This window comes from Chelonoidis abingdonii, chromosome 5 (assembly GCF_003597395.2).
Source record: "Chelonoidis abingdonii isolate Lonesome George chromosome 5, CheloAbing_2.0, whole genome shotgun sequence".
Classification (NCBI taxonomy): domain Eukaryota; kingdom Metazoa; phylum Chordata; order Testudines; family Testudinidae; genus Chelonoidis; species Chelonoidis abingdonii.
In genome coordinates, this window is record NC_133773.1 from 19468501 (window position 1) to 19493966 (window position 25466).

At 38.5% G+C, this 25466-nt stretch overlaps 1 protein-coding gene across 5 annotated transcripts in view; it reads right to left on the bottom strand.

Annotated features, from left to right (window-relative positions):
* Positions 1-25466, bottom strand: part of WDFY3 (WD repeat and FYVE domain containing 3) — a 320770-nt gene that overhangs the window by 140674 nt on the left and 154630 nt on the right. For 4 of the 5 annotated variants that reach the window (XM_075066120.1, XM_032764845.2, XM_032764846.2 and 1 more), the window contains exons 12-15: positions 16719-16912; positions 9638-10095; positions 7972-8055; positions 267-444 (exon numbers count right to left, since the gene is read on the bottom strand). In XM_075066120.1, the coding sequence (XP_074922221.1) occupies positions 267-444; positions 7972-8055; positions 9638-10095; positions 16719-16912 (914 nt within the window). The remainder of the gene's footprint in view (positions 1-266; positions 445-7971; positions 8056-9637; positions 10096-16718; positions 16913-25466) is intronic. The other variant, XM_032764847.2, reaches the window with a different exon arrangement.

The window sequence follows — 25466 nt, forward strand, 5'->3', positions numbered from 1 at the left end:
TGTGTGTGTGTGTGTGTGTGTGTGTGTGTGTGTGTGTGTGTGTGTGTGTGTGAGAGAGAGAGAGAGAGAGAGAGAGAGAGCGCGATTCCTTCTGTATTTTTCCACTACATGCATCTGATGAAGTGAGCTGTAGCCCACGAAAGCTTATGCTACAATAAATTTGTTAGTCTCTAAGGTGCCACAAGTACTCCTATTCTTTTTGTATTCTTTTACTATCCATTCCCCTAGTCAGATTCAACATTAAGAACTATAGCTTATTTGCTTACTTCTGGCTGTGCAGTTGATCCAACAGAGGCTAGAAGATCCAACATGGCAAGCATAGCTCCAGGGTGAATGATGACAGCATCAGAGCTTTGCAGCAACGTGGGTCCTGTGTGGAGCTTCCAATCAGCTATGTTTTTGGGAGGATACACAGGCGGAGTTGAAATAGAATGATATGCATGCCTACAGGACAAGAGGAAAGAGCTTTTACTATACCCATTCACTATTAGCTCTGCACTTCTATCAACTGTTGTAACAGTCAACTTGTACATAGAAAATTCCCAATTAAACATGCCAGATGATTTCCTCTTCTTGAAATCACAAGTAGATATTCTTCCAGGACTAGTGGGGAGAATTTCACTTCCATAACACGTTCCAGCTCTGGAACGCCACTTCCCGTTAGAAAAGAGATAATATCTCCCAAGAAAAATATATTTCCTCATAAAAATGTTCATTTCAACATAAAGTAGAATACATTACACACAACAGTCCATAAATAATGTTTAGACAAATGTTTGGAGCAAAGTCAGTTTTCATCGTCCATCACCCAATTTTTTTCCTCTGTAACGGTTGCTTCGAAAACTCACTATTACAGAACTGAAGGCAATTTAAACAATTAAACTCCCAAGATTAGGAAGCTTGTTCCAACTATCTACTCAGGCTAGCAGCCCATATGTTCTCACTCTCCCAATGAGTTCCTCTCAGCAACATTAGCATTACATGGAGCTTCTGCAATCCAAGAGGACTTCTGCAGGTTCAGCTTGTCAACATTAGAGAACAGATGCTTTGAAGGCATGAGCAACCACTTATGTCTATAAGCCCATAACCGTTTTACATTCCAGTGAGTCTCAGCAGTAACAGTTGCATGCCATGCTTCTGGCACCAAGACTATTGCAGATTCAGCAGCTTGGGCAGTAGGGCAGTTCAGAGAACAGATGTTTTGAAGGTAAAGATTTAGATGCTAATATTGCTCATATGAGGCTTCTTTTCTTGAAAACACTGATAGTCATTACAAAAAAATATGCAACATATGTATAGTATATGTGCATCTTCACGTAGAATATGGACACAAAGCATAAATACTATGTAACAATTTCTTTGCAGGTCACAATATTCCCTACTACTTTATAGATATCTACTTTTGCCTTCAGAACAGTCTTCAAAAAGAGCTCTATCATTACTTTCTTGGAATGTGAGCCTTTAAAGTGGAGGAAATTATTATTACTTTGATTCCTCAACCCCTATTTATAAAAACAATGATATATTTCTTTACATGTGATAAATCAAGTAATTCTATGGTAAGGTTAAAAATTAGTTCAAAGACGTATCCCTCCCAAGAAGTTTTGAATACTGCGCAAACCACTTTTGAAAGTATTTTCACAAATTGTGCTTGACTCCAACCTCCATTTTAAAAAAAAAACATGGATCTCTAGTATGGCCAAGAACCAAAACACATTGTTATTTTGGGGTATTTTCTTATTAGACTACGGGCTTTTCTACACTACCACTTAAGTCGATGTAACTTACGTTGCTCAGGGTGTGAAAAAGCAGCTCCCTTGAGCAATATAAGTTACATCAACTTAAAGCCGTGTCTACACTGTCATGTCAGCGAGAAGCGCTCTCCTGTTAACACAGCTTCAGCCTCTCACTGAGGTTGAATAATTATGCCAACGAGAGAGCACTCCCTTGTCAGCATAGTGCACCTTTACCAAACGTGCTACAGCAGCACAGCTGCACCGATGTAGCACAGTAGTGTACACTCACCCTAAATGAAAAATGGCTGGCAGTTTTATCATGTAAGTGTTATTAATCTAGTACTTTTCTCCCTGGTTTAATAGGTTTCTCAAAACATGGATGATTTTTTGAGGTTAGAGATATGGGTAATTCCTTAGCTGATAACTTTTTTCGGCTTAATAGGAAAAGTCCTGCTTCTTTCCAATAAACACTTGTAAGTCTGAAGTGTCAGAGTTCACAGGCATTTCATTTCTTAAGGATTACAAGTCCACATATATTTAAGTGTTATAATAAGACTTTTTGACAAGTATTTCAGAACGGATCCATAACTGAACTTCACCATCAGAGTAATTTCAAAAAATAACTTTCCACCTGCCTAGAAATCATTCCTTATAGTATTATCATATTGTGTGGCTGCCAACACCATCCTTTTGTTGTTGCTGTTGTTGTAATTTATATTACAGTAATACCTAGAAGGCCCAGTCAAGATCAGGCCCATCATGCTAGGTTGATGTATAAACACAAAGATATGACCCCTGCCTCAAACTGCTTACAGTCTAAGATGACATTCAAAGTTGTAGGGAAAGGGATGCAATCGAACATATTCTATTTTCTTCCTTGCATTATAGAAAGCATGAACTATCTCCATCTGTCCCTCAAACTACCCATAATTAATTGGATGATTTCCAAATCTGGGTCTGCTTAAAATGTTCAAATGTTTCTTTTCAGTTTTCTCTACAATGGATTCCTATTTCCAGAAGGCCACAAACACCAATTGTTAGAATGGAAAGATAAATTACAGCTCAGAAAAAAATATTACAAAAGGTATTGACTAAATTTAGTTGTTCCCTCTCCTATTTCACCTTCAGAACCTTAGGTACATTACATCTAGCTGTGCCTAGCACATATTTTTTATAGTGGCCCTCTAGGAGAGAAGAAAAGAAAAAGACAACATGACAAAAGTTAATGTAAACAGAGAAAATCTACAGATCTTCCTAGACAGAGACAAGACTGAAAAAAGTCCAACTCAGACTTAAACTATTGGGTTTAATTATAACTATGTGTCAACAAAGATAACCACATAATCAAAAAATGCAGTCCTGGGGGACCTCAAGAGATCATACAGCCCAGCCCCTTGCTCTGAGGCAGGACCAAGTACATCTAGACCATTTCTGACAGGTGTTTGTCTAACCTGTTCTTAAAACCTCCAAGAACAGAGGATTTCACAACCTCCCTTGAAAGCCTATTACAGTGATTAACAATCTTCTAGTTAGAAAGTTTTTCCCAACAGATTTAGCCAAAATTGAGTAGCATTTGTTGCTGATAACCACCATAGAAGTCTGTCTCAGAGTGACTGTTATCCAAAAGTTTTCTACGTTTATGGATAAAAAATATTTGTAATGAACAGTACACTCCCATTTCTGCCTTTTGATCAAGGTGGCAAGCCAAAAAGTGTTCCTGTGCACAGATCTGGCATCCTCTTGAACGAGATGACAGTTCAGAAAATGTCTAGTCAGCTCTCCTACTTCTGAAGTTCCCAGAAATCAAACTAGCACTAAAGTAATAATGCATGATCCAATCATACAGATGGCTGAAAGCACAGTACTTCTATGCTACATCAAAACCACTGTGCACCGTAACAAAACATTGACTAGACAAGTTATCTGTATTCTGTTTATATAAACAATAATATTTAGGTGGCAACATCTTCTGGGTAAAGAAGACTGAACATCAGTGCACTGAATGTTTGTGTATATAATTAAGGGAGCTTAAAAACTGCATATAGACAGAATTTGTAGACATTTTTGTAAACAGATTGCAAATAAATTTCTTTTGTTCATATAACACCATACTCTGTGCTTGTTAGTCTGCTAACCTAGGATGCTACAAGTCATATAAACTAGATAGCAGAATAACCAACTATGGCAAGTGGGAGATCAGTGTAGGAAAAAGGAAGTGTAAAGTGGAGAGAGAATACTGCTTTTGGAAGAGCATTTTGGCTGAGATTTTCAACAAATACAAGTCTAAACTTAGGCTCCTAATTAAGGAACTGAATTTAAAAAATGGTGAGCTGCCACTAGTCAACTGAAGCAAGGTGTTTGGGAAAAATTTGGCATATATCTAGAAACAGACTTTTTAAGAAACTTGGCCTTTATGTTTAATTATTTGTACCTATGTTTTTACATAAATTGTTGTGTATATTCAGTAAATTAAACCAAGATTATATCAATACTTTATGTGAATCTTTTCTTGAACTTGATTGACAGAATATACATAACAGTGGAAAGGCACAATTTGTTTACAAATCAAACATCTATAGAAAATGCATTCAGTTCTCTTAATGAGTATCTTCAATGTTACTAGCCAAACTAAATCATCTGATAGGTTGAACATCCTATCCTGATGCTTCTATTTTTTAAAATAATCAACTAGCAATTATGTAGTCTTGTACAATGGAACATCCAAAGGACTGCAGATTTTCACTTTGGTAAGTCTTAAAAAGATTAAAAAAATTTTTTAATTGATACTTTGTGCTAGCTACAAAGCTGGCACCTTCTTTGTCATTATCCTCTGGCGTCAGCTGCCCTTAAAAGCTTATGTTTGGCAGACCAAATGCATTCTGCTGGCAAGATTGTGCTTTTTGCATATCTGTGTATTTCAAAAATTCAGTTTATAGGAGCAAGTAATGCCATTTACACTTAAGAGAACAGAACGATGCAGATGAAGAGAGTACAATCAGTAGCGGTATAGGTCAATCTTATGGGCAAAACACTAGAAGATCTCCACAGGAAAGCTCTTTCTTTCAACATGTGCGAGAGCGAAATGAATTTGGCAACAAACACTTCTCTCTTCAGTAACAGCGGAGTTTCATAGATTAATAGACTCTAGGACTGGAAGGGACCTCAAGAGGTCATCGAGTCCAGTCCCCTGCCTTCATGGCAGGACCAAATACTATCTAGACCATCCCTGATGGGCATTTATCTAACCTACTCTTAAATATCTCCAGAGATGGAGATTCCACAACCTCCCTAGGCAATTTATTCCAGTGTTTAACTACCCTGAACAGAAACGTTCTTCCTAATGTCCCATCTAAATCTCCCTGCCTGCAGTTTAAGCCCGCTTCTTGTTCTATCATTAGAGCTAAGGTGAACAAGTTTCTCTCTCCTCGCTGATGAGCCCTTTTAGCTACCTGAAAAACTGCTATCATGTCCCCTCTATCTTCTCTTTTCCCCAAACCTAAAACAACTCATTTCTGTCAGCCTTACCTTCATAGGTCATGTCTCAAGCCCTTTAATCATCTTAGTTGCTCTTCTCTGGACCCTCTCCAATCCCACATCTGTCTTGAACATGCGCGGTGCCCAGAACTGGAACACATACCTCGAGTTCAGGCCTACCACGCAGAGTAGAGCGGAAGAATGACTCGTGTCCTTCTTTACAACACAACCTGTTAATGCATTCCAGAATCATCGTTGCTTTTTTGCAACAGTATCACCCTGCTGATCATATTTAGCTTGTGGTCACTATGACCCCTAGATCTCTTTCTGCCATACTGCTCTAATAGTCTCTTCCCAGTCTGTATGTTTGAAACTGAATGTTCCTTCCTAAGTGGAGCACTTTGCCATTGTCTTTATTGAAACTTCATCCGGTTTAACCATCAGTCCATTTCTTTCTCCAATTTGTCCAGATCATTTTGAATTTTGACCCTGTCCTCCAAAGCAGTTGCAATCTCCCAGTTTGGTATCGTCCCACAAACTTAACTAAGCGTACTTCTATGCCAACATCTAAGGTCCGTCTTGATGAAGATATTGAAAGAAAGCCGGTCCCAAAACAGACCCCATGCGGAACCACGCCGCTTTATTATAACCCTTTCCAGCAGATTGGGAGCCATTAATACCTACTCTCTGAGTAACAGTTATTTCAGCAGTTTATGCACCCACCTTACTAGTCGCCCATCTAAATTTGTATTTGCCTGTTATTGATAAGAATATCATGCGAGACCGTCTCAAATGCCTTACTAAAGTCTAGGTATAAACCACCATCCACCGCTTCTCCCTATCCACAAGGCTTCGTGTATCCTATCAAAGAAAGCTATCAGATTGGTTGTTGACTATGATTGTTCTTTACAAATCATGCGCTATTCCCTCTCACCTTACCACCTTCCAAAGTGTTTGCAGATATTTCTTTATTACTTGCTCCACTTATCTTCCCTGGCACAGAAGTTAAAACCTAACTGGTTCCTGTAGTTTCCTGGGTTATTTTATTCCCTTTTAATAGATGGGCACTATATTTGCCCTTTTCCCAGTTCTTCTGGAATCTCTCTCCGTCTCCCATGGACTTTCCAAAGATAATAGCAAGAGGCTCAGATACCTCTTCTATTAAACTCCTGGAGTATTTCTAGGATGCATTTCATCGGGCCCTGTGATTGCAGGCACTAACTTTTAAAGTGATTTTAAACTGCTCTTTTTTTATTTATCTTTTAATCCTACCCCCTTCCATAAGCATTCACTTGTTAGAACCTTCCTTCAGACTTCTGAGTGAAGACTGAAACAAAGAAGTCATTAAGCACTCTGCCATTTCCCAGTTCCTTGCTTACTACTAGTTTCTCCCTCCTCACTGAGAGTGGACCTACCCTTTCTTGGTCTTCCTCTTGCTTCTAATGTATTGATAAAAAGTCTTCTTGTTTCCCTTTATTCCCATAGCTAGTTTGAGCTCATTTTGCGCCTTTCCCTTTCTAATCTTGCCCCTGCATTCCTGTGTTATTTGCCTATATTCATCCTTTGTAATCTGACCTAGTTTCCATTTTTTTGCTCCTAAATGCCTTAGTATCAGAAAAGAAAAGAAATGACAGTCTGAGAGGTGCTAGATTATTAGACAGGAAGTCCCTTCCAAATCAATCCCAGAAGAATACCAACGAATGACTGTGTTACTTCACTTAGCAAGATGAAAAAAGGTATTTTTGTGGTAAACTCCTTTACTGCAAATATTGCAAAACAGGTTTTAAATGCAGATCTACTTCATTTTTTACATAAAAATATTAAGAAAGAATTAGCTGAGAAAAAGAAAACATTGAGAAAGGATTTCAGAAATTGACAGTCACAGAAATTTGGGAGATTTTGGACTCACTTTCCAAGCCATTTAACATTCACATGCCTCCACAGTTGTCAGCAGTATATGTTCCGAAGGGTTTATTGTTTTCATTAGGCAGTAATTGTAGGCAATAGACATATCACAATAGTTCTCAATTTACTGATAAAGCAAAAAATATCTTTTCTCAGAAATTCATTCAGGATTTTTTTTTAAATGAATTTATCTACTACTACATTCTTGGACTTGATCCCTGGGAGCTGAGTCTGTACCTCCTAGACAATTTCTTATAAAAATATTTGATTTGTTTTGAAGCGGCACAAATTAACTGCTTTCAGAATTCAGCCATTTCTATCTCTGATTCCACGTAACTTGGACTATGGCTATACTCAAAACGTCAAAGCGCTGCCACAGGAGCACTCCCACAGCACTGCTTTGAAGTGCAAATGTGGTTGCGGCGCCAGCTGCAGGTGCTCCACCTCCACGAGGAGATTAGCTTACAGCGCTGGGAGCGCGGCTCTCCGTGCTGGGGCACTATTTACACTGGCGCTTTACAGTGCTGTAACTTGCTGCGCTTGGGGAGGGGGTTGTTTTTTCACACTCGGAGCAAGAAAGTTGCAGCGCTGTAAAGCACCAGTGTAGCCACAGCCTTAGTGTTCTGTACTAGAAGTATTTTTAAACCTAAATGTAAATTTATGTTATATGATGCACAAATAAGTGCCTTTTAGCCAACTAGCCACCTAATTCTTTTACAAGTTGACAAGTTGTTTTCCTCAAAGAACGGACATACAGTATGCACCTCACCACAAAAAGCAGCTTGAGAAAAAAAGCAACAAGAACAGTGACAAGAGAAACCAGAAGAGAGATCAACTTCTCTTAAAGGATCAGTACCTTTTCCTGGACAAAGCTGGCGTACCCCAAGGAGAGGGGAGAGAAGTCTCATTTGTCAGGCAAGGAGGGATCTGTTCTGCACGACTACAGACAAAACAGACAGGGGTGGGATCGAGAAGTTAGAAAAGAAAAGGAGAGGCCAGAAGCTTGTTAGTTTTACAATACCACCAACTAGTAAAAACCTTTATAGGATCCATCCTACAGAATCAGCAAGGACAACAAAGAACGCTACTGAGGAACATGCATCAGGTAAAACAAACAGACGTGCACGACTCCACAATAATTAGGAGAATTTTTTTTTTGCTCATTACTCAGCAGATGTGGTAATCTACACAATCAAACCAGCACATTTGAACATCCTTCAAGGGTAATTAGAGCTGGAACTGACAATAGGTCATTTGTGAGCAAACAAAGTTTGATTAACTTGCATTAGATGGGATTAAAAATAATATTCTGAGAATAAACTCTGCAAAAACATGACCATCAGATGGTTTAAGAAAGGAAGAAAAAGTGTTGATTAAAGAGGAATGGAAAATAAAAGGAAATTAGAAAGGAATGCATTTGCAATGACACTAGAGATTTAGTTATCCATCCTTGATTCATCAGATTTCACAACTAGCCAATATTACAGCATGTATTGTACACATCACCAACTGGTTAATTCAAAAATTTTTCAATCAAATATTTCAAAGCGATTTTAACATAAAGTAACTAGGATTTTTTTATGCTAATTTCTTTCAAGATGAAGGGATAGAGATTTGCTCTCTTACAACATTAAAGGCAGTAGGCAAAATTTTCAAAAACGAGAGCTTGAAGTTATGCTCTTAAATCCATATTTAGGCACCTAAAGAAGTGTTCTGAGTAAAGAAAATATGAGCACTCTGCAGCTCCTCACTGATTTGATCAGAAGCTGCCAAATACTCAGCATTTTTATTAGGTCTCTTATTTAGCTGCTTAAATATTACTAGGAACCTAACATGAGACATCTATTTTTGAAAATCTTGACCAACATATAGCACATGGACATGGAACAGCAGCTTTGTGATTTAAGCAATGAAGCTTAAATCAATGCTGCACTATTAGTTTCTTTAAAAAAACGTTACACGTGAGAACTACCTTCAAAAATCAGAGTTATTTTGTAGGGGACCATTAAGAGGTATATTTACTATACATGATTTTAAAATTTCACGTAGTTAGCAGCCTCATTGTCTCTAATGCTAAATTAATTCAAAAAAGCTAAATGGCAATTTCAAGGATCGCATCTCCATTGTCTAAAATAAATTTGTCATAACGAACAATCAAATAACTTGTTTTTAGTGTATCCCATTTTTATGGCAGTCAGAAGTTGGTGTGTACTGCAAAAGTAGCATATTTCTAATGTAATGATATTATGGATAAAGATAAAGTACTTATGGATAATAAAAATATTGGAAAAGCAGACTACTTGTTGACGGTTTTAACCCACCAAATGGTCTTAAACTAAATGTCTCTCTGTTGCTTGGTGTCATGACCTAAGACATTCAACATTAGAGGTCATGTTGGTTTACATTTGAGTAGAGGAAAAAGTCTTGCTCCACTTTGTGGATAAAGAAAAAGGTGGAAACATCAAATCCTGCAAATACCACATTTCTAAAACCAGACATTTTTTAGGGAAAACAGATCATACCTGTCAAAAGAATCTGTGACTACTTTGTAGAGATAAATAAAGAGTTTACTGCAATGCCTTAGTGTGGGTGCCACAGAGTCCATGGAGATTAGGTCATCCTCCAGTAGTCTTTGAAATGGTTGTGTATTTGATGGGAAGGCATTCAAGGGGCTTATTTTTCTTGAGTTTGAGAAGCAGCCAAGCAATCGAACAGCATCTGCCAGCTTTTCATACTGGATCTCTGTTTTGAAGAAATGTGAGTTGGCTGGCTCATAGCGCATTGCTGCAGTCAATGTGCAGAACACAGTGTGAAGCAGTTCAAACACTTGATTCTGGTTTACTTTCTCCCAGCCATTCTTAGGTGGAGAGCACAAGGATCTTTCCATAGCAACAAGTAAAGATGTGACATACACAAATCCACCGACTTTTCTAAAAACAGTTCTTGTGCGATGACTCTCTCTTAGTACTGAGAGCAGGGCCTATGGACAGTCAAAAAAGAAAAAAGCATTTTATTAATATCTTATAGCAATGCAAAGTTTCTTGTCTGATATGCTAGCATAATTTATTTGTATTATTGTACTGTCTAAAGGCCCCAAAAGAGACTGGCATTTTACGCATGACACAGACAAATACAATATGAAGTCCCTGCTCCAAAGAGTTTACTAACTAAATAGACAAGGTGGACAAAGAATAAAAGAAAGCAAGCATTATCCCTCTTTTATAGGTGGGAAACTAAGGGCCAAGGTCACACCAGAAGCCTGAGACAGAGTCAGCAATTGAACCAAGAATACCGGTCCAGTACCTTAACCATAAGATTAGGTATATAAAGCATAAGGCATTGGTATGTAGAGACAGAAAGACAACACACAACCTTTCATGTTAAAGCATTGTAATTTATATATCTACAAATAAAAACACACTAAATGGTTGCCAAACTCTGCATTCGTCCTTTAATAAAAGATCAGGCTATGACTTGTCAAGTGATGGTCCGTAACAGTGAGATCTAGATATTTTTACCTTAAGAGTTCTCATGTGGTTCCCATTGAAATCTTATGCATAAAGTTGATGACTGAGTGCTGTCAACTGTATAACCATACCATTTGCCTTAGCCATTGTATTGCAACTGGTGCTAAAAAGGAACTGAGGGACTGTTGGGCCCATCCAACCCTTTGAGCCCTCACATAGGGGCCGTGAGAGTATCTAGGGCACAGGTGTAGAGGAAATGGACACTGCTGGCTAAAAAAATCCAATATCACATCCATAGGGTGCACGTGCACCAAGAGCGAAATCCATGTAGACAACCACTGGAAGGTGGCTTGATTTTTCTCTACTTATGAGGTAACAATGAGTTTGGTTGAGTAAGTGCTGAGATACTCTATTAAGCTTGCTGAAGACAATTTAAGTTTCCTTACTAAGTGTGACTTCTCATCAAATAGTGTCTTTAAAGAAAGACTTTATTTCCCTTTTAAAAAGGCCACCACAGAAGATGAAAAGACCATTTTGTAAAACTAGGTTGCTCTATGAATGTAGTACTTCGTGGTTACTGTGAGGTTTAGGTGGTGAAGGATGATTTTTATTTATTTATTTTTATTTTTATTATGAGAGTACAAAGATTTTGACTGCAGTAAAACAAGTATTAGTTTTCGGAATTAAAAGGAGGGGGAAGAACAAAGAATTATTCTGTCATGATGAAACTGGAAGTTAAGCTTTATGCGGAAATAACTTACAACTCACTTTCCCACCTGGCAAAGTGGTGGCAATTAGAAAAGAGTATGTGACTGACAGAAAGTATAAGTGTCACCTTGGACCTGAAAAGGAGTTTGCATTATTGTTTGCAGAACTACAGAAAGCCCCATTCAGGAATAAATTCTGATTTGAGGTCTAAGTCTTGAATTGGTATAAATGAAATGACATACACGATAGCAAGTCATGAGGATGTCTTGCTTCATAAAGAAGTCAAGAGCTTCCAAAGCAACTATTTAAACTCTGAGATGGCTTCAAATTGAGTCCCAGTTTAAGCCATTGTACAGAAATCAAGAGAGAGATTTGTATGACACGAAGAGGTACAATGCTCCAAACAATGAAGCAGCCAAAGAGTTTCTGGTCATTTTGGAAGCCTCTAAACATAGAATCCAACTCCTTCTCCCAAAAGCTAAAAGACAAAGGTAAATGTGTTAAAATCTTATTTCTGAAACTTAAGTGAACAGACATAATTCTGAATACTCACAGGAAGCAGGATGGTTGACTAAAGTGGTGTCATTTTTACATAGATAGCTTTTAGTCCAGCCACATTAAGGTTTTTGTTCACTCATTTAGTCCCTTGACTTTGTTTCAAGAGTGGAAGGAAATCTGACCCAGTACTGGTCAGAGAACTCATTCATCGCTGATGCCGTTAAGATCATAAAAACAGGTTCAAGATCCCTTTTAGAGCATTGCTTACATGTTTGCCAACAGGATCCTTTAAGAACAGTTACATGCTCAGATAGGATGTTTATGTTGAAATCACTCAGAAATGGAAGCATATATTCTGGGGACAGAAATGACCTTCTCAGCTTCAATCTTTTTGAGTTTTATAATGATTATGGTATTCTCTACTTATGGACCTTGTCAGAGAAAAGCCAGAGTAATATTTTATTTAAGGATTCACAGGTTGGAAAACTATACACTTTTTAACCTCTGTTTTAAAAGTAACTACTAAAAAGTAGCAGATTTTTCATCTTCCTACTGGATATCAGGAGACTTGGCTGTGTATACAGGGAACCACATTATTCTCACTAAATAATCTGCCAATGTCATCCAAACATGAGATAACTTTAGAAGACTACAAAAAAGTTTTAACCAAAACAGTAATCCAACTCCACATCCTTAACCTTTGCTCTGTGCTTGCAAGTCACTGAAGGTGGGAACAGTGCTGACTAAGCACTCAGATAGCAGCGAATCAGGTGAGTCTGAGTAAACTGAATAAAGAAAGAGAGCTCAGCGGGCAAAGCATGACTAGAACAATCAGACAATATGTTGAGGTATTGAATAACCACAGGTGGATTTAAGGAAATTGAAATGGCCCTTGGATTCTAGAACTAAGTTACCTCTGTTGTATCATTACAGGTGAGAATTACCCAGTAATTTAATGCCTCTCACCGTGAATGAGAATTAACACAGACTATCAGCTAAAATAAGATGATGGCTAAACTGAAGGTTAGCACAAGCAAGTTCTAAAGTAAGAGCCAAAGACAGCAAACTATATGTGGTCAGTCTATAAATTACATATTGAAAATGCTCTTAAAAACCCCCTACAGACATCAAAACTAATGTTCTGCAACATAATTCACTAACTTAACTATTTTTCTGTCTTTGGCTGAATTTCTTTTACTTGATATGCTAACTGATTGTCATAGAATCTTAGAACCATAGTACTGGAAGGGACCTCAAAAGGTCATCTAATCCAGTTCCCTGCACTCATGGTAGGACTAAGTATTATTTAGATTATCTCTGACAGGTGTTTGTCTAACCTGCTCTTAAAAATCTCCAATGATGGAGATTCCACAACCTCCCTAGGCAATTTATTCCAGTGCTTAACCATCCTAACAGTTAGGAAGCTTTTCCTAATGTCCAACCTAAATCTCCCTTGCTGCAATTTAAGACTATTGTTTCTTGTCCTATCCTCAGAGGTTAAGAACAATAATTTTTCTCTCTCCTTCTTGCAACAACCTTTTATGTACTTTGTGCTTGAAAACTGTTATGTCCCCTTTCAGTCTTCTCTTTTCCAGACTAAAAGAACAAACATTTGCAGTCTTCCCTCATAGGTCATGTTTTCTAGACCTTTAGTCATTTTTGCTGCCCTTCTCTGGACTTTCTCCAATTTGTCCACATCTTTCCTGAAAAGTGGCACCCAGAACTGGAAACAATACTTCAGTTGAAGCCAAATCAGTGCAAAGTAGAGCTGAAGAATTACTTCTCAAGTCTTGCTTACAACACTCCTGCTAATACATCCCAGAATGAGATTTGCTTTTTCTTGCAACAGTATTATACTGTTGACTCATATTTAGCTTGTGGTCCACTATGACCCCCAGATCCCTTTCCGCAGAAATCCTTCCCAGGCAGTTATTTCCTATTTTGTATGTATGCAACTGATTGTTCCTTCCTAAATGGAGTACTCTGCCTTTGTACTTGTTGAATTTCATCCTATTTACTTCAGACCATTTATCCAGTTTGTCTAGATCATTTTGAATTTTAATCCTATCCTCCAAAGGATAGGTGGTATCATACCAGCTTGGTATCATCAGAGCAAGACACATTTAATGTCAGAGCTTTCAAATAGACTAACTCCAAGAGGAGAATTTATGAGTTTTTCATTCCTACATGCTCCTTTTAAAATTGAAATATCTGAATTTAGTGTACTATTTCTCAGTTGTTCTCTAGAAAGGCTAATATTCGACATCTGACTTCAGAAAAAGTGTGTGTTAAAATTTTAATCAAATCCTTGTACACAGTTAATTTCTCTTAAATTCTAGCACAACATGAAAAAAATCTATTCAGGTGAGCTGAACTTTACGAGATGAATCATGGAAGCGTAGGGCTGGAAGGGACCTCAATAGGCCATCTAATTGAGTCCCCTGCACTCAAGGCAGGACTACGCAATAACTAGACCATTCCTGACAGGTGTTTGTCTAATCCAGTGGTTCTCAAACTGTGCACTGGGACCCCAAAGTAGGTCACGAACCTGGTTTAATGGGATCGCCAGGGCTAGCATTAGACTTGCTGGGGGCCAAAGCACCAGAGCCCTGCAGCCCAAGCCCTGGGGCCGAAGCCCAACCCCGAGGACTTCAATCCAGGTGGCAGGGCTCAGGTTACAGGCCTCCCACTTGGGGCTCAAGCCCTTGATCTTTGCTCCCCCATCCCCTCGCGCGGTGCAGGGCTTGGGCTCAAGCTTTGCTCTCCCATCATGGGATCGTGTAGTAATTTTTGTTGTCCAAAGGGGGTCTGTTCTTAACTTCCAATGATGGAGATTCCACAATCTACCCAGGTAATTTGTTCCAGTGCTTAACTACCCTGACAGGAACTACTTCTTACTGTTCAACCTAAACCTCCCTTGCTGCAATTTTAGCCCATTGCTTCTTGTCCTATCTGCAAAGGTTAAGAAGAACAAATTTCACCCTCCTCCTTGTAACAAGCTTTTATGTACTTGAAAACTGTTATGTCCTACCTCAGTATTCTCTTCTCCAGACTAAACAAATCATTCTTCCCCCCATCCCCCTGCCAATCTTTCCTTACAGGTCTTGCTTTCTAGACCTTAAATCATTTTGTTGCTCTCCTGTGGACCTTCTCCAATTTATTCATGTTTCCTGAAATGTGATGCCCAGAACTGGACACAATACTCCAGTTGAGGCCTTATCAGCCCAGACGGGAGTGGAAGAATTACATCTCATGTCTTGTTTTCAACACTCCCTGCTAATACATACCAGAATGATATTAGCTTTTTTTTTGCAACAGGATTATACTGTTGACTTAGGGCTCCTTCGAGCAGCCTCTTTAACAAAGTAATTTTCAGATTCTGAGAGACAGATTATAGGAGAGAGACTATCCCTTTGCTTCTCAGATAATCTGAACTATTACTAGTAACAATAAAAGTTCATCAGTAGTCTGTTCGTGATGTATCAGTATTTTCTTAATAGGTAAATAATTGCTTCTGTAGTTGATTAATTGAAACTTGAAATTTGATAGTATGGTATTCGTATTCAAGTGAAAAATCAAAGAAACTCAAAGCCTTAATGTGATACCATTCAAGCTCTCTCAAAGAAACATGTTTTCAAAGGGTCATGTTTTCATGTGTTACATATCAAAAAACATAAACCATAACCCTGGACTGTAGACTTTACTATAGAAAGTCTAACTGAGTGATATAAACATCATATACAATTTCAGCACTTTACTCTATGTTTAGTCTTCTACAACTCTAAGATGACTATGCATTACCTAATCTCATTAGAAGAGACCTTAACATTTTTAAGGCTACATTAATATACGCCTGACCTAACCAGCTTGCAAAATCTAAGGAATATTTGTTTGTAAAACTAGTAGCGAAAGATGAATTCTCCATATTTTCTTAAAAGCAGTGAAAAGTCCTGTGGCACCTTATAGACTAACAGACGTATTGGAGCATGAGCTTTCATGGGTGAATACCCACTTCGTTGGATGAATCATGCTCCAGTACGTCTGTTAGTGTACAAGGTGCCAAAGGACTCTGCTGATTTTACAGATCCAGACTAAGATGGCTACCCTGCTGATACTTGATACCATATTTTCTTATACTTATTGGACACATTTCCACCATGGTCAGGGCTTGTGGTAAACATAGTTGGGTTGAGAAAACAGTATTCAGATCCATATCAGGTTTAAATTAGACGTTGAGCCTCAAAGATTTATCAGGACTGGCAATGAAATATTGTGAACTGATGGGATTAAATGAGGGCTCCCTCTAACTGAAACCTCATAGGTGTATCTATTCTTATAAGATTTCAATTGCATTTGAACTGGAAATTAAACCTTTTCTAATTTAGAATCCAACACAAATCAGGCTAAGATTATAGGAATGAAACAAGCCTCCAGCTCAAAATCTGGGGGTTTGTTCTCAATGATCTGGTTTTGGCCCAGATCTAGTTATAAATTATTCATTTATTAATAATTCTGGGGATGTTTACCAAAAAAAAAGAGATTTTGCCAAGGAAAAATTCAATGATGGCACTAAAAATATGCTTCAGTTTGTGTGCGTGTGTTATGTTGTTTTTTTCAATTGCACCTAAATGATTTCTTAAAGCCAAGTGGAAAGAGACTGCTTTTAGAACTTCATTTCCCATCCATCAGTAATTATTACACTTAATAATAATAAATGTAATACACACTGGTACTCTTTTTTGCCAGTTGTGTTTAAAAATTTGAGATCTGATTTGTGTATGATTTTAATTCTAAAGTCACTGAACTGTTTTCAATATCTGAATACCATCATACATAAAATAAAAGTAGTTCTACAGTGTATATTTTAAATTCTTTAAATTAGAATTTCATTAGTTTAGGAATGGAAAGTATTAAGTTTTATTGCACTTACCCGTAATATATCTGTCTTCAGTTGTAGTTCTGTAGGTGGAGCTGAGTGCATCAGCCCTAATAAAGTGCCCATATCATCATCCCCACTAGGTGATAACACCAATTGCTGGATAATCATCAGTGCATGCTGTCGGCATTGTGGATACTTCACTATATTGTGTACACACCTTGCACCACCAAACTCCCTGAAAATACCTATAGCGTAAGAAAACAAAATGTGGCAGAAAAAACATAATGTTTCTAAGGTACTGTTGTCAAAACCTTGTATTTGTTCAAGCGCATTATCAGAGTATAACTGGACATAAAATGATTCATTTTTCACCAGTATAGAGTTAGTGACCATTTTCGTCGGTCACACAGAAATTTACAACAGCTTTTTATATGAACATGAGCTGATCACAGTTAACTGGCATTCTAATTATATTCTCCCCTGGAATATTTTATATTAAAAGTTACTGTTGGAGTAATTTTGTAGTCCAATTCCAAGAATTTCCATGTCACTCTTACAGAAGCTTTATCACTGATTATTTTCTTCTTTCAAAGATTCATAGATTCTAGGACTGGAAGGGACCTCGAGAGGTCATCGAGTTCAGTCCCCTGCCCTTGTGGTAGGACCAAATACTGTGTAGACCATCCTTGATAAACATTTATCTAACCTACTCTTAAATATGCTTTCATGCTATAATTCAAAGAGTGGTGGGATGGACCCATATTTTTTTCTCTGACCCATGACCACACAGAGGGTAAACTGTTAAAAGCAGTGATTGTCATAATACGCTTGCACAGTTCTTAACATAATAGGGCCCCAATTCTAATTAAGCTTCTCGGTGTTACTGTGTAACAAATAAATTAGTAGTAGTAGTAGTAACTGAAGATGGGCTCAGTTCTGTCACAGTATTTTCTAAGCCTATTTCCCTGAACATGTACAAAGCTAATCATTCACGAAGGACACCTACACTACATCTAATACAGGGATTCTCAAACTGGGGGTCGGGACCCCTCAAGAGGTCACAAGGTTATTACATGGGGGGGTCGTGAGCTGTCACCCTCCACCCCAGACCCTGCTTTGCCTCAGGCATTTATAACGGTGTAAATAATATTAAAAAGTGTTTTTAATTTATTAGGCGGGGGGGTCAAACTCAAGAGGCTTGCTATGTGAAAGGGGTCACCAGTACAAAAGTTTGAGAACCACTGATCTAATATTATATTTTATTTAAAGTATCAATAACTGTAAATAAAAAATCCAGTTACTTTGTCTTATCTCTCTCTCCTCCCCTCCTTTTTTTTTTTTTTTTTTTTAAGTAAGGGTTAACAAAAATTCAGAATTTTGTTTTCTTTAAAGGGGACGGGGTCTCAATCATTCCGCCTTTCATTTTCCCAATCATTAAACAAAAATATCTTTAATCCTTTGGTTCCACTCATAATACAATACATGTGTTTACAGAATGCCACCTTTGTAAGGCAGGCCAGAGTTGGGGAAAACTGCAACCTCATCAAGTTTCCAAAATCATTTTTGATTGCCTCTAGGTAGGGAATCCTAGCAGTTGCTTTCTGCATATTAAAAGCTCTCTTTTTTACTTTTGGGTCTGTCACACTTATAGCGATGAACCATACAGTATACATACTGCACCAGCCCGAGTGCAGCTGTCCCTGGGGCCACTCCAGCAGCAGCAGTGTGGCTGGCTGCAGAGTCACTCCAGTGGTGGCCAGTATGGCTGTCCCCAGGGCTGCCTAAGCAGTCGGCACTCAGGGCCAGCTGCTAGGACAACCCTGGGGACAGCCATACCGGCCGCTGCAGAAGTCACGGAATCTGTGACTTCCATGACCTCCATGACAGACATGGAGCCCTAATGATGATCCATTGTTTTATCATAGAAACAGACTGTCACCTTCAACAAGCAACAGCCTCTGTCAACCTGGTATGCTGCCAGTCAAGCAATTGCTTTCTTAAGCTTTTGTTCTTCAAAAATCTGGCTATTAAACCTATGAAAAAATACAGTATATGTAATAACTTGAGATGATGTTAGGAACTTAGCAGGTGCCATACTGGAACTGATCAGTGGCACTTATTCTAATACCCCCAATAACGGCCAATGCCAGATGCTTAAAGTAAAACTCCCGTAACACACATAAATAACCATGCATTACCATATTAAGAGAGAATTTTCTTCCTGACCCTCAAGGATGAGTTGTTTAAGTCCTGAAGCATGAGGATTAATAATCTTTCTACCTAGGATAACAATTAGTTAACTGCAGATTACTGTCTTAATTAATGTATAAGAGTATAAAACTTCTTCTTTCTATCCATTTCCAATCTTTTCCCTCCAGCTCTATCTTATGTCTCTTGGATCTGATACTATTATTAATGGACATGGTAAAATGGGAGGCTGATTGGCCTTTGACACAGTCACAGAACTAACTGCACCTCTCTCTGTTTTGTGATGTCTCTGGATATGTCTATACTGCAATTAAAAACCAATAGCTAGCCCATGCCAACTGACTTTGGCTCATGGGGCTTGGGCAGCGGGACTGTTTCACTCCAGTGTAGACTTCTGGTCTCGAACTGCACCCTGAGCTCTGTGACCCTCTGACCACATAGGGTTCTTGAGCCTGGGCACCAGCCTGAATTCAGAAGTTTACTCTGCAATGAAACAACCCTCAGCCTGAGCCCCATAAGCCCAAGTCAGACGGCATGGGTCAGCCACAGGTTTTTACTTGCACTGTAGACATGCCCTCTGAGCACACTCCATCAGGTGTCAGGCCTTGTGCCTCTACATATCCTGGGGTGGAATTTTGCAATTCTCCTACTTCTAGACTTGGCAATAGCATCTTTTATGTACCATTCTGATCCTGCAGTTTCAACTGAGTTCAGGCACCTGAGATCTTCCCTTCAGGAGCTGGTGACCAGGCAGCCTTCTTAAAATAAAAATACGATCTGAGCAGAAGGAACAAAGATTTAAGAAAAAATGCATTTTAAAAACTGTCTACATATATGTCATCTTACCTAAAGCCCTATCATCCAGTGATGGTGATCTAAGTAGGCCTTTCTTTTAGAGACAGTCCCCAGCTGGTGCTGTAGCTCAGGCTGGTTCCCCTGAACTACCACAACACCTCTTTTGAGAGAGGGTGCCTTTCAAACCCTGCTATAGTTCTTTGGTTCTTCTGTGTTTTGAGGCTTTGACACTTCTTGTCAAAAGCAGTCCACCTAGACTCCCTGGGAAATCAAGCCAGAGTTCTCAGAGCCAACAGTTCTTCTTCACACAGCGCACAGTCAACTTGTCGAACTCCTTACCTGAGCAGGTTGTGAAGGCTGGGACTATAACAATGTTTAAAAGGGAACTGGATAAATTCATGGTGGCTAAGTCCATAAATGGCTATTAGCCAGGAAGGGTAAAGAATGGTGTCCCTAACCTCTGTTCATCAGAGGTTGGAGATGGATGGCAGGAAAGAGATCACTTGATCATTGCTTGTTAGCTTCACTCCTTCTGGGGCACCAGGCATTGGCCACTGTCGGTAGACAGATACTGGGCTAGATGGACCTTTGGTCTGACCCAGTACGGCCTTCCTTATGTTTTGTCCTTTAGCAACTCTCAAGTGTTTGTTGGGGGGTAGCTTCTTGAGACATTTTTTCCATCCTCCTCATTTTTCAAGATTCATTCCTGTTCATTCCCAATATAGTCACACATAAAACACCCCTAACAACCCCACCAGAATATTCATAAATTATCACAGACCGGCTCAAAATCCATCAGGCACACCATTCATTATTATATACTTATATAATATCTGCTCTTAATCTCAGTATAAATGAAGTAATCTTGATTCTACAAATCTCTCCTTGCATGGAAGCTCTCCAGAACAAGTATTTTTGTCACCCTTCTCTGGTTCTTTTCCATTTCTGCTGTGCCTTTTCTGAGATGAAACAATCAAAACTGAACACAGCATTCAAGGTGAAAGCACATAATTGATTCATATAATACAACTGTAATATATGCTGTATTATTCTTGACAACCTCCTTAATAGAGCCTAACTTGCTTCTTTCATCCATCAGTGAACAGATATTCTCATTGAGTCGCTCAGCATGACTTTTTTTTCCTCTTAAGAGTTACAACTTATCAGTATGCTTGAATAATATCATTTTCTCCTCCAAAGTACAATGAGTTGCATTTGTCTGCTTTGAATTTTATCTGTTCTTATATTTTCCAATTACCTACTGTAGTTCCATTAGTTTCTGGTGGAGTTCTTCACAATCTAATCTTGTCATACTTACTTAATGTTAATGTTAATAAATAGCAACTTTGGGCACCATATTAGGCACCCTTGTCTTCCATATAATTGACAACCATAAAACCTACAACAGACACTGGGATTTTCCGATATTAACCTCTTTGCATGCTGACAAATAGGCCACGTTTTACTACTTAGTTTCCTATGTCTTGATTTTATGTTCCACCTTACACTTTACCTTTTTCTTCAAAGCCTCCTACTTTGCGTAAGCTACTATTCTAAAACTATTTTCAGTGGATTCAAGGTCAGCAAGACCTATTTTACCCTTACAGATGATATTTTGATGGAACAAAAGTCAGGAATTCTAAGATATAGTAACTGTACTTCAGAACCTTGCAGAAACCATCACACATTATTCACAAGAATGTGAGCAAGTGTTAGCGGGATCAGGGCCTTAAATTAATAAGGGGAAAATATCTGCTATATATACACAATATAATATTTTCAAATCATTCTTAGTGTTCTTAATTGCCAATAAAAATTTCACAAAAATTGTCTGACATTAATTCTGATGCCTAAGTTTTCAAGTTCCCTTTTCTCCACCTCTACAGAAACAATCTCAGTCATCCAAATGTAAAATCGTACCTGAAACAACTTCTGAATAGTAACCACTACATTTTCACTTTTGCATATCTCCAAAATGGAAAAACAAAATTTTATCAAAACTTTCCAAAACAAGACATTTATTTCTATACTCAGACTAAACAATGCAATACTCAGCCTGATACAGTAATTTTTACAGAAAGCTAAAAACACCTAAAAATACAGGCTCATAATGGAAATATTTTCTTAATCATAATTAAAACAAATCTGATTTGTAGCCTGCAAAAAAACTGGTAGTCGCCCAACACAAAACTCTGCCGAGATTTAATAGCAAGGTATTAATAAGATTTCCATTATTTTTACAGAGTGAACTTTAAAACACTTGAGTATATTACGAAATATCACATTGAAATTGAATTATCAAAACAAATGAACAGTAAACGTTCTGATGCATTACTCTGATTGCTTTTTAAATTATCTGTTACTTGCTAATTTGCCACATTGAGTAATTCACAATAGGTCTTCCAGCCATGGTAACTAGCAAGGTTCTGCTGTAACTGAGTTAGTGCTACAATATCAACTAAGGGGAAATGGGATTATTGTTTTGCACTACACAGTTTATGGAAGAAATTTTAATCTTATAAATATATTTTTTTTACACAATGAAGGGAATATCCAGTGTACTGAATTTAAATTTCTATTCCATAAGTTGGGGATAAATATATAAATGTATGATTGCGGGAAAAAAATTAGTTATCAAGGTTATCCAATGTGAAACCAAAGACCTATTCCACTCTGTACTTCATCATCAACAAAATAATATACTCCAATTACAAACCGTTCTACATTGCTAAGTATTTTAAGCTTTTGTTTTACTAGCAACAAGTTGCAGGAGTAAGACCGCCTGATAGATAGTTACTGTCAAAAAGGTAATTCAGTGGGTAACTATTAGGAATGTTGTTGACAGGCTGCCAAGAAGAATTATATCAGTTTGCATTTGGTGCAGGTGTGAAATGATATCCACTATGGAAACACTGTATGGTAGGTAACCTATTTTATAAGAAGAGAACAGAACATTAATACAGCATCAAAAGAGAAACTCATACCCTAACTGGAAGAGATGTAAATTCACTATGCTAAGGAAAATGGTATTTATTTTTTTTATTTCAGACATTTATCTCCTATACTCGTAACATTTATTGAGCACTTGAAACATTTCCCATTTAAAGTAAGATACCACAAACCACATTAAAGGGAAATAACATGGTGCAGTAATCATAGTTTGGGAGGTTTTTTTGTTTATTTGTTTTGTTTTTAACAGCACTAACTGTAGCTAGACTCACATCAAAATTACAGAAGTAATCATTTTAAATACACGTGCACACATTCTTCAACATAAAATCCAAAGAAGCTTCCACTTTCCTGCTTGTAGGCCAGAAGAAAGAAATAAAGTCAGGAAAAATTTAATTCTGCTTAAAAGCCATTACGACAAGCGCTGGAAATGTTTCACGCTTTTAGGTAAATTTCTATACATTTTTACAAATTATTTCCTTGTAAATGTTGTGTTGTAACTTTTTTTAATTTTTATTGTCACTTAGTCTCCACCAGTTCCAGATAAAACTAGATAGCTCCCACAGCCCACTTTGATTTCTCCTCCCCTTCTTTGTTTGTTACAAGAATAGATCAACAGTCCTTCTTCCCACCCTATGGCCTGACATCAGCTTTACCCCTTACACAGGCTTCCCATCCAAAGCCTATTGAAGTTAATTATTTCAAAGGGCAGGTGGTGTAGGTTACTTAAAACAGAGAGTGTGGCACATACAAGCACACAAAACTAAAATATGGAGGGAAGGGGAAGGGGAAGGGATAGTTCAGTGGTTTGAGCACTGGCCTGCTAAACCCAGGGTTGTGAGTTCAACCCTGGAGGGGGCCACTTAGGGATCAGGGCAAAAATCAGTACATGGTCCTGCCTACTGAAGGCAGGGGGCTGGACTCTGTGACCTTTAGAGGTCCTGTCCAGTTCTAGGAGATAGGTATGATCTCCAATTATTATTGTTTAACAAACAAACAAACAAAAACAAAACAAAACAGAAAATACTAACCGAATATTAAATATAACTGCAGTTTTCAGATTGTTCCCATTCACTTGAGATTCATTCTTCTTCCCTACCCCTCAGGAACATTACAGGTTAGCAGCCAAACAATGTTTTATGAGCAACTGAGCTGCTTTCAAATTTATCTGTATTCAGAAAGCCTAAATCTGTATTCAGAAAGCCTAAATCAGAGAATGATCAATACACCCAGCTAAACTTTTTATACGCAAAACAAATAAAGTACCATGACTGAAGTATTAACATGATGCTTTCATCTGACTGCAAACTGCTGTTAGACACAGAGGCTGAATTTCAGAAAGGAAAAGGAAACAAATAAAGTTACATTCTAGCAGTCAAGACCAGATGCACAACAGTGCTTTACCCACACAGTGGTTGTTCTCAAACTTTCTAAATTAAAGTAAATCGAATCATGATCATTTTAACAGCTTCTAATTTCTCTTTGCTAAGTAAAAATAAAAGTAAAAAAGGCCTAGATTCTTTGAAACACAGGTGAGAATTGAGGAAAATAAACAGGCAGGAATAAAGACATTTTAAAGAGCTTTAGGCCTATAGCTGCTAATTTCTGTAGTGTATTTTTTTTAATTGGTCAGCAAGAGGCAGGATTTAAAAGAGTTATCAGCTTCTCCTCCCTCTTATTTACACAGAGGGCACATATATGTAAATTAGATACAGCTTGAGGATGAAATACACAAACAATGAAGAAGCACTCCATGCATCTGAAGAAGTGGGGTGTTTTACCGAAGAAAGCTTATGCCCAAATAAATCAGTTTGTCTTTAAGGTGCCACTGGATTTCTCATTGTTTTTGTGGAAACAGACCAACACGGCTACCCCTCTGATACACAATAAAGTAACCTATATTATAATGTGAGTTTGAAAATAGCCTAATTTTCAAAACTACCTATGTGATGGAGTACACACCTGGTACATGCAAATTGGGAATAAGCTCAAGTAAAGGGCAAGGTGTGTTTAGACAGACATCTATACTTTCAGTTACTTGATTTGTGTGAATATCCAGTGATTTCAGTAGCAAATAAGATATTCAGTAACGTGCTCCTATTTTATATTATAAACCAGGGGTCGGCAACCTTTCAGAAGTGGTGTGCCGAGTCTGCATTTATCCACTCTAATTTAAAGGTGTCACGTGCCAGTCATACATTTTAATGTTTTTTAGAAGGTCTCTCTCTACAGGTCTATATATTACATAACTAAACTAGCGTTGTATTGTAAAATAAACAAGGTTTGCAAAACGTTTAAGCAGCTTCATTTAAAATTAAATTAAAATGTGGATCTTATGCCACCGACCCACTCAGCCCGCTGCTGGTCTGGGGTTCTGTTCACCTAGGCCAATAGTGGGCTGAGTGGAGCCTGCGGCCGGGACCCCAGCTGGGAAGGGTCTGGCAGCCAGAACCCCAGACCGGCAGCAGGCTGTGTGGGGCTGGTGGCCAGGACCCCAGACCGGCAGTGGGCTGAGCCGCTCAGCCCACTGCCGCTCAGGGGTTCCATCCTTCGGCTTCTGCCAGCTGGGATCCTGGCTGCCGGACCCGCTCAGCCCAGTGCCGGTCTGGGTCCCGGCCCTGCCCACGTACAGTGGGTACCTTCTCTCTGGTTCTGGCCCATTCTCTTCCTTTCTCTGCACTGAGCTGAGAGTTGGAGTGGACCGAGCACAGGGCTGGGGGTGAAGGGTCTGGCCAGGAGCTAGAATGAAGGAGGGGGCTCAGGGTTGGGGCAGGAGATTTGGATGTGGAGGCACTTCCCATGTGGTGTGAGGGGTCAGGTGGGAATGTGAGTGAGGGTGCAGGGGCT